This window comes from Ictalurus punctatus, chromosome 10 (assembly GCF_001660625.3).
Source record: "Ictalurus punctatus breed USDA103 chromosome 10, Coco_2.0, whole genome shotgun sequence".
Classification (NCBI taxonomy): Eukaryota; Metazoa; Chordata; class Actinopteri; order Siluriformes; family Ictaluridae; genus Ictalurus; species Ictalurus punctatus.
The window spans coordinates 28,845,001-28,857,500 of NC_030425.2; the positions used below are offsets into that span (position 1 = coordinate 28,845,001).

Genomic DNA, 12,500 nt, shown 5'->3' on the forward strand with positions numbered 1-12,500 from the left:
AACACACGGACTGAATCCCAAAATTCAGCTTAAGGAACGTCCACTGCAGTACATAAAGTCTAGATCTTTATTTATATCGTAATAGTAACGTTTTCTGTAAGGAGATGTTTATGTATATAACTTTTATGGAAGGAGTCTCCAGTGTACCAGTCAGAGGTAAAACTGTAACGGTAAAATTTCTTGCCTTAAATAAATAAGCAAATCAAGATGATCGGTCTTATAAGGGGAATAAAACACTCAGGGACGTGCAGTTATAGGGAAATAATCAACGTCCAGGTTGTAAGATGAACTCCGCTTCATCAAATGAGTACTTTACTCGGTATTTTACTCAGTATTTTACAGCACCACGTAGTGTTTATCATATGGCCTTAATATGTGTTCAGTTAAAGATTAAAGCTCATGAACAGTGTGTGTTTATGGGTAGTCTTCGCCAGCATCACGTTCTGAACACGTGGCTGTTTTGGCTGGTGGACTAAAAACTAAGAACATGCATCACTACCGGACGTGGTAAATGGGTGCCAATACTTTGCACAAAGCAAGAGATGCGCTACAGTCGGTAATTATACACGTACAGTGAAGTGTGAAGATGGAGGAGTTGAGGAAAGGATGAAGAAGTGCAGCTACTCTACAGCGAGGTGGAATTCGTGCAGCAGTCGGTAGGGGGCAGTGTGTCCTGCTCTACAGGTTTACGGGGGAAAGCGAAGGAGAAGAAGAGGAAGTGACGTGGTTTGTGTGGATGTGGGAGCTGTGATGGATGAAGTCGGGTCTCCGGCGGTTCGGCGCTCCGGTGCCGAGGCTCTGTCTTCCATCCGAACCGAAACCATTGAATCTCTCACAGACCTGGAAGACCTGGAGCGGGTTTATGCTCAGCTCTGTGCCGAAGAGGTGAACTTCCGCTTCACATTCACCTCATTGTTCATCAGAACTGAAGAGTGTTTACATTAGCGTAGCTTCTTCACCTGATTAATGGCGTGTCGTCATAAAAATATCATTATAATAGTAATAATAATAATAATAATCATTCCTGCAAAAAAACAACAACAAGTAGAATATTTAGTATTAAAGGCATTAAATTAAGACTGAATTATTGACGCTGTCAAATAATAAATCTCTCAGAACTGTCAATCACTTAATTAACCACGCCCCTGCAACGATCTAATCATCTCATTAACCACGCCCACTTGAATATAACATAACACTTATATGAACGCTTATAATACAATTTATTCCAAAGTACGTCCGCCCGTTTAATACTTAAATGATGTATTTATTTCATTCTACTTAACGCTTTAAACCTTCTCGTCTATGTTCAATTTAAAGTATTTCTTTCTCCCTGTGATGTTATTTACTACTGCTGGTCATGACTGTATGCTATATTTTTTATGACCTTAATTTAAAGTAATAATAATCATGGCGGTTCCAAACGCACTCTTATTTTACTGTCGGTCCAAACCAGAGCTCTGCGTATCGGACGATACGTGATACAGATCTGATCTAGTAACGTTTTGATTCTCTGTGCTGCTACTGCACGTCAGACATGATGGTAGTGATGTAGGAGGGGTTGTGTTCTGTTCTGCAGGCGGAGGTTCAGAAGAAGTTGGAGGTTCTTTCTGGACAGCAGAGCACCATCGAGACCAAGATGCTCTCTCTACAGAGGATCGGGTGAGTGTGTGGGTTTGGACGTGCAACTCCTAGGAGTAAGTAGTGGGGTTAACGAACCATTCTTACATTATCTACGGTCGAATATTTACCCTTTAGTTCCTTCGTGTGTGTGTGTGTGTGTGTGTGTGTGTGTGTGTGTGTGTGTTTAGACCCAACCTGCAGCTCATTGAAGGAGACGCCACGCAGTTATCCGGGATGATCAGCTTCACCTGCAGCCTGGCGGAGAACGTCAGCAGCAAAGTCAGACAGCTAGACCTCACTAAGGTTTTACACACACACACACACACACACCCCTGCACCCAGGCTACATCTCCTCTCACACACACAAGCGACTGACAGCAGGTGTGTGTGTGTGCTCCTTACAGAAAAGGCTGTACCAGGCGATCCAGCGTGCTGATGATATTCTGGATTTGAAGTTCTGCACCGACGGCGTTCAGACCGCTCTCCGCAACCAGGACTACGAACAAGCCGCCGCCCACATCCACCGCTACCTCTCTCTCGACCAATCAGTGATCGAGCTGAGCAGGCAGGGTGGAGAGAGTGAGTCCTTTAACAGATTAAGGGTTGTACCTGACACGGACGTGTTCACATACACGCTGCATAGCTCTGAATGGTTTGTTTCCTAGCAACAGGTTGCCAGGTCGAGCTGTAATACTCTGGAGAGGTCGAACCTCGTTTAGCGCGCTGGAAACAATCCAAACGTGTGTAAATTATTCGCAGGACCATGTCGAGTTCGAATCGTTTATTTATTTATTTTAATTACGCACCAATTTACTGAACTCTTTTTTTCGCATCATGTTAACGACTTGGAAGGAATGAGACTAGTGATTCGATCCGGACAGAAGTAACGGCACCCTATAAAAGGAGAAGGCGTTAGTGCGTGTCCGTGGTAGCTGGCGCGCTGCCTTGCGGTGACTGAGCAGCGTCAGTGCCATTCTTTCACCGTTTAGTCGCCATTTTGTCTTTTTAAGCTTTGTGAGCTTTGCCTTTTGTGGAGTTTTGTGGGCGTGGCTAAATGTAAATGTGCTTGGTGATACCTTATTTCCATAAACTTTGACTTCTTTTTGTGTCTCTTTAAAATATAAACCTTTACTGAAATCACAGTCAGGATGTCAATATATCATTTATAAATTTCTTTTGTGGGGAATCATGTTAAATACACACACACACACACACACACACACACACGATGTATTAATAGACTGAGTGATAATACTCCACTCTATACACATGTTGATGTTTCGCTACTTCCCGTGTCACTCGGCAGGCACCGCAGTCGACGCCAGTCTCGCTTTGCTGCAGGAGGCGGAGCTTAGTTTGAAAGCGCTGGTTACTAAGCGACTCGAGGAGGCGGTTGCCACGGGAGACCTGCCTCAGGTGGAACGCTTCTTTAAAATCCTCCCTCTGCTGGGTCTTCACGAGCAGGGACTCGCGCAGTTCGCCCAGTACCTCTGCAGTCAGGTGTGTGTGTGTGTGTGTGTGTGTATGTGTGTGTGTGTGTTAATAACCTGCATGGTGTTGATGCTGTGTCTGATCTCTGCAAGTTCTCTTTCTCTCCGCACTCAGTTGGCGAGTAAAGCGGAGGAGAACCTGCTCCTGGCAGTGGGTTCCGATGTCAGTGGCCGCCGCGCGACGCTGATCTTCGCTGACACACTCACACTACTGCTGGAGGGTAAAAACACAATCACACGCTCTCACACTGACACTGGAGACTCCTTCCATAAATGTTAAACAAACATCTCCTCACAGATCGAGTCCCTGTAACGGTAACGCATCAGGACGAGCGCGTCAGCGTGTATATAAAACCTGCGCCAGTGTCCGAGCCGCTGTTTTTATGCTTTGCACATTGAGCTTGGCAAAACAAAAACTTTCTCCGTACCGTATTTCGTCAGATCATCCACACGAGGTTAATTTGATATTTATGTGTTTATTGGGCAGGGACTTTAATTCTGTAAAACTCTATTAATATGCAGGTGAATCAGGGTGTGTAATGCGTTTCTGTGTGTGTCTCAGGCATCGCTCGGATCGTGGAGACGCACCAGCCCATCGTGGAGACGTACTACGGCCCGGGCCGACTCTACACGCTCCTCACACACCTTCAGAAAGAGTGTGACGCACAGGCGCAGAAAGTTGTGGAGAAGTTCATCCAGCAGAGAGACTATCACAACAAAGTGTGTGTCCTCCTGGGTTTTTCATTTTGGCGTGTGTAGGCCTGTCACGACAATAACGTTACGGACTTATCAGTACGATATACGGACACGGCCGCGACGTCGCCCGTTGGGTTCACGCAAGGACTCACGTCGCCAACGTTCTACCCGTTCGCACTGCTTCTGTCCTGTCGTCTGATCTAGGGCTGTCAGATTACAGTCCCAGCTTCGAATGTTTGAGACAATAACGCACGTTTAAGATGCGTAGCAAGCGCTAGCGCCGACTTTACTTAAAAGAAGAAAAAAATCTAGAAAGAACAGCTCTAGCGTTTCAAATAATCCCAAGAAATTTCTTAAAAGCTCTTTGGAAGCGCGCGCTTGCATTATTACGCTGTTATATTGTCATTATATCAGTGGCATAAAATGGCCTTAAAATGACAATAATATTGTTTATCGCAATTATTTCTGGTTCAATATATCGTCCAACAAAAGAAGTTATCGTGACAGGCCTAGGTGTGTGTGACGCTGTGTGTGTGTGACGCTGTGATGTCTCTGTAGTTCCAGGTTGTTCAGAGCGGCATGATGAGGGGCGTGTCTACGGAGAAGATCGATCCGAGGTACTTTATAACGATCGTGCATTCTGATTGGTCAGAAAAAAAACGAATGGTTTCTATAGTAACAGTTCAGAGGGACTCCTGCGGCGGACGCTTGACTGATCTTAAACGGATTCAAATTTACGCGTATTATGATTTCATGATTTCGGATGCGTTACCTAAATGTCTGTTCAGAATTATTGGCACCCTTGGTAAATATGGGGTTTAAAAATATCTCAATAATAATGAGTTAAAGTAAATAAATTTATTCTAAGAAATACAAAACCCTTATTGAATAGAATGTTGTGTGTGTGTGTGTGTGTGTGTAGGGAGCTTGACCCGGTGTTATATGAGGTCACCCTGATGAACTCGAGAGCTGAACTGTACCTGCGCTTCCTGAAGCGACGCATCACGGCGGATTTTGAAGTCGCAGACGCAACAGCGGACGAGTCGGTGATCCGAGGTAACGAACTCACGTTAACTTATTTCTACGTTTTAAATCAGCTCCACCTACAACACAGGACACTGTAGCCCTGCACAAAGTATTGGCGCCCCGTACAGTCGGATAGTAGTTTCGTTTACACATTAAATACGTTAAAGTTACTGGATGCCTTCATGGTGGGTTTTTTTTTTCCCCAGAGCACCAGCAGTGTTTAGAGCGATTGCTGAAGCATTGTCAGCTCAGCTGCACCATGCAGGAGCTGATTGGTTACTACATCCCCATGGAGGAGTATTACATGAGAGAGACTGTGAATAAGGTACACGTGCTAATAAAACCAACACACCTTTTTATATTGTGCGTTAGAATCCATAAACACAGAGATGGTTTTGTTCAGGCGGTCGCCATGGATACATCCGAGGCGGGTCAGCTGAGCTCCAGCATGGTGGACGACGTGTTTTACATCGTGAAGACGTGCATCAGCCGAGCGCTGACCAGCGGCACCTCGGACTGCGTGTGCGCGATGATCAATCACGCCATCAGCGTACTCGAGACGGATTTCAGGTACACGCCTACAAATGTCTATACCGGTACCTTCGCTGAGAAACAGAAAAAAATCCAAATTCACTCGTAATACGAGTCTTAAGGGCAGATTTTGATCTCCGGTCATTAAATGTATCAATTACGCGACCGTAAAGCGCAAGAGAAAATCTCCCCAAAGCTGTTCTTACGGGCTTTCGTTCAACTTTCCAACAGGAAAAAGTAGTCCCGCTTACTTTACACTTTCCTGAAGGTTCTGTGGTATCCATACGCCATCAGAGGAACACAGCTCACACATAACTCCCTCTGAAAAAGTAGTTCCATCTCTTCCATCAAGGAGCGATTCGACACGTTTACAGCTTCGTTTATACACGAACACATTTAAAACACACACAAACACACACACTGTAGATACAGTTGAGAGAGATTAAAGAAAGAAGGTTTATTTTAAAGCAGTATTTAGTTGCTCTGTTACAATACTTTTAAAATGAATCTTTAGTGAACAGGTTGTCATTTGCATGTGATGCTTTCAGATGAGGCACATGAGCATGAAAAGGAGCAACAGGAAATACATTTATATCGTGTGTGTGTGTGGGTGTGTAGGGAAGTGCTGGTGACTAAACTGAGAGCCGGTTATCCAGCCAGCGCCCTGCAGGATCTGCATCGTGGTGTCACCAGCGCCGTCAGTCTGATGCAGAGCAGCTTACAGCAGGGAAAAATCCAATCTCTGGGCTTCGAGAGTCAGGAACAAGCCAAGAACGCTTACCTGGTGAATAACGTCTCATTACATCTCTGTTTAACGCCATATTGAGGAATTTATATTGTTGGGATGAATCATTTTCTAAAAAATATGAAAAGGTAATATCCATCATGGGATCTGAGCTGAAACATACCTGTCTGATATGTCTTCCATACTGATATGTCAAGTGCTCTGGGGTTGAGTCTCAAAACAATGTAGACGTTTCTTATAGCTGGATTTTTATGAGTGACAGGTTTTATAGAGATTTGTGTTTTAAGAAGCAAGGTTTAAGCAATATGTAGCTGAACAAAGGGGAGGGGGCAGGGGACAAGTCAGTAAATGACACAGAGCCAAAAGAGTCGAGGCTATCTAAGAGCTGAGTCAAATGATTTGACACTGAAAAGAGCCATAATTCCAAGAGTTTTCTTTTATTAGTGAGCTGAACCAAATGATTTGAATCATTGAAAACAGCCATAATTTGAAGGAGTCGACTCTTATTGGTGAGCTGAACCAAATGATTCGACTCACTGAAAGCAGCCTTAATTTGAAAGAGTCGACTCTTATTAGTGAGCCGAGCAAAATGATTCGACTCACTGAAATGATCTGGAATTTAAGAGTCAGCTCTATTAAAGAGATGTTCAAATAATCTGACTCGCTGAAAAGAGCTAGAATTTGAAATAGTCAAACGTTATTGGTGTGCTGAATCAAATGATTTAACTCACTGAAAAGAGTCAGAATTTGAGTTGACTCTTATTAGAGAACTGAGGCGATTTATCTGACTCACTGAAAATAGCCGGAACTTAAGAGTCGACTCTTACTGGCTAAATCAAATGATACGACTCATTGAAAGCAGCCATAATTTGAAACAGTCGACTCTTGTTAGCGAGCTGAGCCAAGTGATTTGACTAATTAGAAAGAGCTGGAATTTGAAAGTGTCGAATCTTTTTAGTGAGCTGAGTCAAATAAACTCACTGAAAAAAGCCAGAACTCATCTCACTAGCTGGTACAGACTCGAGTTTAGCCATCGGACGATTCTGTTTGTTTGTGTGTTGACCAATCAGTGGTCTGTACTAGTTTAGCCCCGCCCACATGCCCCAGGAACTAAATTCAGCACGGGTATAAGGGTACTTCCTGGTGGAAAAGTCGCTGTTTTGAATGTTTTCTACATTTTCTTCCAGGTGACTCTGAATAACGTGCAGGTCTGCAGTGAGAACATCAGCACGCTGAAAAAGATGCTGGAGGTCTGATTGTTTCTGTAATCTGATATATTAATGGTCTTGTTCTTTAAACCTGTTTCTCACCCACTCTCTGACTTCTTTTTTTGTCCCCCCCCCCCCTGTGGCTCAGAGTGATTGTGCCAAATTGTTCAGTCAGGTGGTGGGTTCAGAACAAGCTCAGGCTAAGATAGACAGCTGTCTGTCTGACTTGGTGAACACGTCCAGCAAGTTCAAAGATCTCCTCCAGGTCAGAAAATTGGAACATCTGTATTTCCGTTAGAGCTGTCGGAATTTATACAAAAATAGTCCATACATTAAGGTTTAAGATCCCTCAGTAATCTATTTTTAGCTTATTAAAACGTGTGTGTGCGTGCGTGTGTGTAGGAGGGTCTTCAGGAGCTGAATAACACTGCTATCAGACCGCAGGTGAAGCCGTGGATCAGCAGCTTCCTGTCTGTTTCACACAATATCGAAGAGGTGAGAAACAATCTCTGACCGTCACAAAGCACTGACACTGGAGACTCCTTCCATAAATATTTGTTAAAGAAACCTCTCCTAACAGATCAAGGTTTTTTAATCCGATTATCAGTGAACGAGCTGTTGCTATAGGAACCATAACATATAACGAGCGTGTTAATTATAAATGAACCTGTGATGTGCAGTCGCGCTACTGTCAGAGCTGCCGTTATAGAAAACTAATCAACACCTCCTGACCAATCACATCACAATCAGTTGTTTTTTTAATTTCAGGAGGAGTTCAGTGAGTACGAGGCGAACGATCCGTGGGTTCAGCAGCTGGTTATGCAGCTGGAGCAGCTCATGGCTGAGTTTAAGGTAAAGAAAACGTCACTCGTGTTCAGTGTGGACGTTTGCCGAGACGTGAAGTGTGACGGAGTGTGTGTCCCCAGGCCGGCTTGTCTCCTGTCATCTACGACACGCTGACCAGCCTGATGACCAGCCTGATCGCCATGGAGCTGGAGAAGACCATCTTTAAATGCACCTTCAGCAGGGTGAGAGCGTCTGTAATTCACTCACACACCTCAGGGGGGCGTCCGGTTTACTAAATGAGATATCCTCACTCACTGAAACCTCCATTTAATGCTCTCTCTCTCCTTCTTTTACTCTTCTGTCTCTCTCTCTCTCTTATTCTGTCTCTCTCCTTTTATCTCTGTCTGTCTTTCTTCCTTTTGTCTCTCTCTTCTTCTCTTTGTCTGACTCTTTCTTTCCCTCTCTGTCTCTGTTTATTTTCCTGTCTGTCTCTCACTCGCTCTCACTCGCTCTGTATTGTGTCTCCCTCTTCTTCTCTTTCTCTGCCTGTGTCTCTCTCTCTCTGTCTGTGTGTCTCTCTCTGTCTCTCACTCTCAGTTGGGTGGTCTGCAGTTTGATAAGGAGCTGCGTTTGCTGCTCGCTTATCTGTGCTCCGTCTCCTCTTGGACGATTCGGGATAAATTTGCTCGCCTCACTCAGATCGCAACGATCCTCAACCTGGAGAGGGTTCGTATCCGTATATAATCAGCACTTTTGTGTGTGTGTGTGTGTGTGTGTGTGTGTGTGTGTGTGTGTGTGTGTGTGTGTATATACACACATTTTTACTTGGATGAGAATTTCCTGATCAGAATTTCACCACGTGTAGTCACGTGTTTATACACAAATCAGCCCGTGATATCCAGGTGTAAACCGGATCTTTGTTCCCTGTGTCCCATTTCAGGTGTCTGAGATCCTGGATTACTGGGGACCGAACTCAGGACCTCTGACGTGGCGTCTGACTCCGGCCGAGGTCCGACAGGTCCTGGCGCTCCGAGTGGACTTTCGCAGTGAGGACATCAAAAGACTCCGCCTTTAATACGCCGCTGAAAGCTAACCGGATCATTTCCAGTTATTTATGATTAGAATAGAACAAAAAGGGTGAATATAATCCAGGGTTTTTTTTTTCTTTCCTTCATTTGTACACTAACGTGATGAGAAATGTCCCACGGGGATTATTGGGATTACGTTCATAAAAAGACTTGCTCTATCGATATGTCTGTCTTTTCTTTTTGTAATGCTCAGAAACCTCAGAACCTGTTTCATAGGAGAAGATGGTTCTGATCTTTTGAAAAGGGAATAAAAATGTTCCGTGCCGCACCAGTGCCAAGTCTCGCACGTGGAATGTTTTTATGTATTATTTAACGCTTCTTTTTAATGAAAAAATGTTTTAATGAGAGCTGTAAGCCGTAAACGAACACCTCATCTGACGCAAGATTTAGTGCTCGCTTATTATTATTATTATTATTATATATTATTAAATATTTTTATTGTCAGAGAAGTGAGTGAAAATAACCTCCACTTCTGATTTTCAGTCTTTACCCCGATCGCTCACTTCATACTCCCAGCTCTCTCTGCACTTTACCTTTTATGGAGTTTTGTGGGCGTCGCTAAATGCAAATGAGCTGTGTCAGAAACGTAATTAAGGAACATCAGTTCACCACTTGAGGTCATTTCTGGTGTTAATATCTACTCTGTGTATAGAATATCATCGTGAGATTATCGTCTCAGAGTTCTGAAGCTGATAAACTAGTATAGAAAAAAAAAAGCCAGCGCTATAAAAACTTTAAAAAGTTGAATATTTTGCTTCTCTGACTCTGGATTACGAAGATTAATGAGCAGTGGGGTGTCACCCATTAAAAACCGAACAAAACAAAAAACAGGCTGTGAGTCGGAGAGGGAGAAAATAAGGTTTTGCAAGAATTTAATAAAAAATAAAAACAAACATTTTAATAGTATAATAATAACACAAGCGTCTGAAAATCTTACAGGATCACTACATCAAAAAAATAGACTTGAATTCTGAATCATTTTTTTACTCCAAATCCTCGGTTCGTTTTTGCAAACGGTGACGGTCCGCAGATTTGGATCGAATCCTCAGGATGTTAAATACAGAATAATGAAACCCAGGTACTGATGGAACAGTCAGAGAGAGAGAGAGAGAGAGAGAGAGAACACGTCTATGCTGAATTTATATACGCTGGCTTTCATGGGGGGAAAAAAAAAAAGGAGATACAAAGATTAGAAGCCTATTGTAATCTTCAGTCTGTTCTGCACCCGCTGTGTTTCTGTAACAAACACAAAAATGTACTTCATTAAAAAGCTTGTTTATTACGCTACACGTGACCGCCTACGATGGAATCTCGGCGTTAAATTCCCACAGGTTTGTTTTCTGTTCAAAATAAATCAGTGACAAAACCACCATGGAACTCGACTCTTCCATACTGAATCCCCACCCGTGTGACTCATCCACTAACTCATCCACTAACTCATCCACTAACTCATCCACTAACTCATTCGCCAGCATAGTCTTCTTAGTTTAATCATATTTAGGCTGTCGGGAAATCCAAAAGCTCGTGAGGGCGTGTCCAGAATTTGCATATCAGTGCATATTTATAACTCGTGTCAATTTCGTTACCTGGGCTTTAACAATTTTATTTTCCGAACTATTTATTTTAACGTGTTAAAACGATCTGTGATTTTCCACAGAGGCGATGTCGGTACCGGTATCGGATCAGTACCGAAGCTCTGATACCGGTATTGTGTCGAAACTAGAAAAGACTTGGGTAGTGAAGTTCTTCTTGAGGAGTAACGCCTTCACCTCGCAGACATTAGCAGAAATCTTCAGAACACACTCTTGGGAAAAGAAAAAATAAGGGTACTTAACTGTACTTTTCCTTGTGGAAGTATGACGAGGACACATTTTGTACCTTTATTCCATAAATTTCACCTCGAAACGTGGATGGTGACGTAAACGTACGAATACGAATGGACCGTGATTGACCTTAAATCTAAACTACGCACTAAAGGTACAAAAAGTGTACTTGACAGTACCGACCCAGAGACAAGGCACAGTACCACTTGGATCCCTTTTTTATCATGACACTGTATGGTGGTATGATGATCTGGATATTGTGAATATATATATATATTTCTGTAAAACAGCTGTGTTAAAGTTAGTGATATTAGTATGCAGGTGGTCGTGGGGGCGTGTTCATATTTGCATACTCGTGCATATTTATAAGTCACAATGAGGACGTTCCTTACTTGGGCATTAAAACACTGAACTGTTTTGGTTTTTCCCCCCCCCCGGTAATTTCATGACGTCACTGATGTTTCACAGAACTCACATGTGTTTATCAAGGCTAGACGGAGCACATTGTGGAAATTTTTTTCTTTTGACACCATCACCCACTCCTAACTTTTTTTTTTGTTTGTAAACACTGAGAATTCAAATCCAAACAAAAACAAAACAAAAATTAAACACCTCCCAGAACATTGTTCTGTTTCGGGTTTCGGTCCGGGTTTTTTTTTTGGGTCAGACTTTTTTCCGAACCGCACTGATACCGGACAGCACGCGGTCGCGCTCGCGGAGCTCCTCCTGCAGGCGCGCTTCGCTCACGCGCAGCTGGCGGATGGTGTTCTTCATCTCCTTCATCTTCACCTCCATGAGGGCGATGATGTCGCGCTGCTCGTTGAGTTTCCTCAGGAGCTCGGCTGAAGTTGTGCCGGTGGTCAGGGAGTACGAGTGCTCCTCTCCGCACAGCGCCAGGAGCGAACCGGGCTCATCCGGTACCACCGTCACCACCACCTCCTCGGACTTGAGCGCCGGCGCTGAGCACGAGCCGTCCACTGCTGCTGCTGCTGCTGCTGCTAACGATGATGAGGATGATGATGAAGAAGAAGATGATGGTGGTGGTGGTATAGCGACGGGTGAGATGTACTGCCCGTTCTGTCCGATCTGCACCACGAACTCGGTCTCGCCTTGATGTGCTTCACTGTGGATTGCGCCGAAGCTGGTGAGAACTGGCGCGGGCGCAGGCGCAGGCGCAGACGCAGCGTGCACCTTCCTGCCCCTGCCGCGCCGACTTCTCCTCTCGTTCACTCCGCGTAACGGGAAGAGCGTCGGGACTCGGATGGTGTAGGTCTTCCTGCCCCCGGGGAAGTGCACGCTGCACACGCGGTGTCCTGTAGTGGGCTGGAAGGTGCTGAAGCAGCCGCTCACTCCGGCCCGGGAGATGTTCTTCAGCCAGATCTCCCGCTGAGTCGGGTCTTTCGGGAAGGTGTAGAACCGGAGCTCGCGGTCCCGGTGTGAGTTATTATAACACCCGGGCACGCAGCACGTGAAGCCTGGCATGA

At 44.4% G+C, this 12,500-nt stretch overlaps 3 protein-coding genes across 3 annotated transcripts in view; 1 reads left to right on the forward strand and 2 right to left on the reverse strand.

Moving 5' to 3' along the window:
- Positions 1–105, reverse strand: part of nrn1lb (neuritin 1-like b) — a 4,091-nt gene extending 3,986 nt beyond the window's left edge. Inside the window, exon 1 of the mRNA XM_053683399.1 lies at positions 1–105. This exon is cut by the window's left edge and continues 620 nt beyond it. The gene's annotated coding sequence lies outside the window, so the exon portion shown is untranslated.
- A 604-nt stretch (positions 106–709) lies between these two features.
- Positions 710–9,466, forward strand: cog4 (component of oligomeric golgi complex 4). Its single transcript, XM_053683395.1, has 19 exons — positions 710–885; positions 1,580–1,662; positions 1,812–1,926; positions 2,028–2,202; positions 2,930–3,123; positions 3,229–3,334; positions 3,676–3,833; positions 4,368–4,426; positions 4,732–4,865; positions 5,042–5,160; positions 5,239–5,405; positions 5,985–6,150; positions 7,299–7,361; positions 7,468–7,584; positions 7,722–7,814; positions 8,088–8,171; positions 8,246–8,347; positions 8,703–8,831; positions 9,046–9,466. Exons 1-19 carry the CDS (start codon positions 751–753, stop codon positions 9,178–9,180), a joined length of 2,334 nt encoding a protein of 777 aa, XP_053539370.1. The 5' UTR covers positions 710–750; the 3' UTR covers positions 9,181–9,466.
- A 582-nt stretch (positions 9,467–10,048) lies between these two features.
- The window catches only part of thap11 (THAP domain containing 11), a 2,578-nt gene continuing 126 nt past the window's right edge, over positions 10,049–12,500 (reverse strand). Inside the window, exon 1 of the mRNA XM_017477986.2 lies at positions 10,049–12,500. This exon is cut by the window's right edge and continues 126 nt beyond it. Within this exon, the coding sequence (XP_017333475.1) occupies positions 11,680–12,498 (819 nt within the window). The 5' untranslated portion in view covers positions 12,499–12,500 and the 3' untranslated portion in view covers positions 10,049–11,679.

Bases quoted from the DNA above. Each gene is read 5' to 3' on its own strand.
- cog4 (XM_053683395.1), top strand. From the start codon at position 751: ATGGATGAAGTCGGGTCTCCGGCGGTTCGGCGCTCCGGTGCCGAGGCT. The intron at 886-1,579 runs GTGAACTTCCGC...TCTGTTCTGCAG, and splicing joins CTCAGCTCTGTGCCGAAGAG to GCGGAGGTTCAGAAGAAGTT. The intron at 3,124-3,228 runs GTGTGTGTGTGT...CTCCGCACTCAG, and splicing joins CCCAGTACCTCTGCAGTCAG to TTGGCGAGTAAAGCGGAGGA.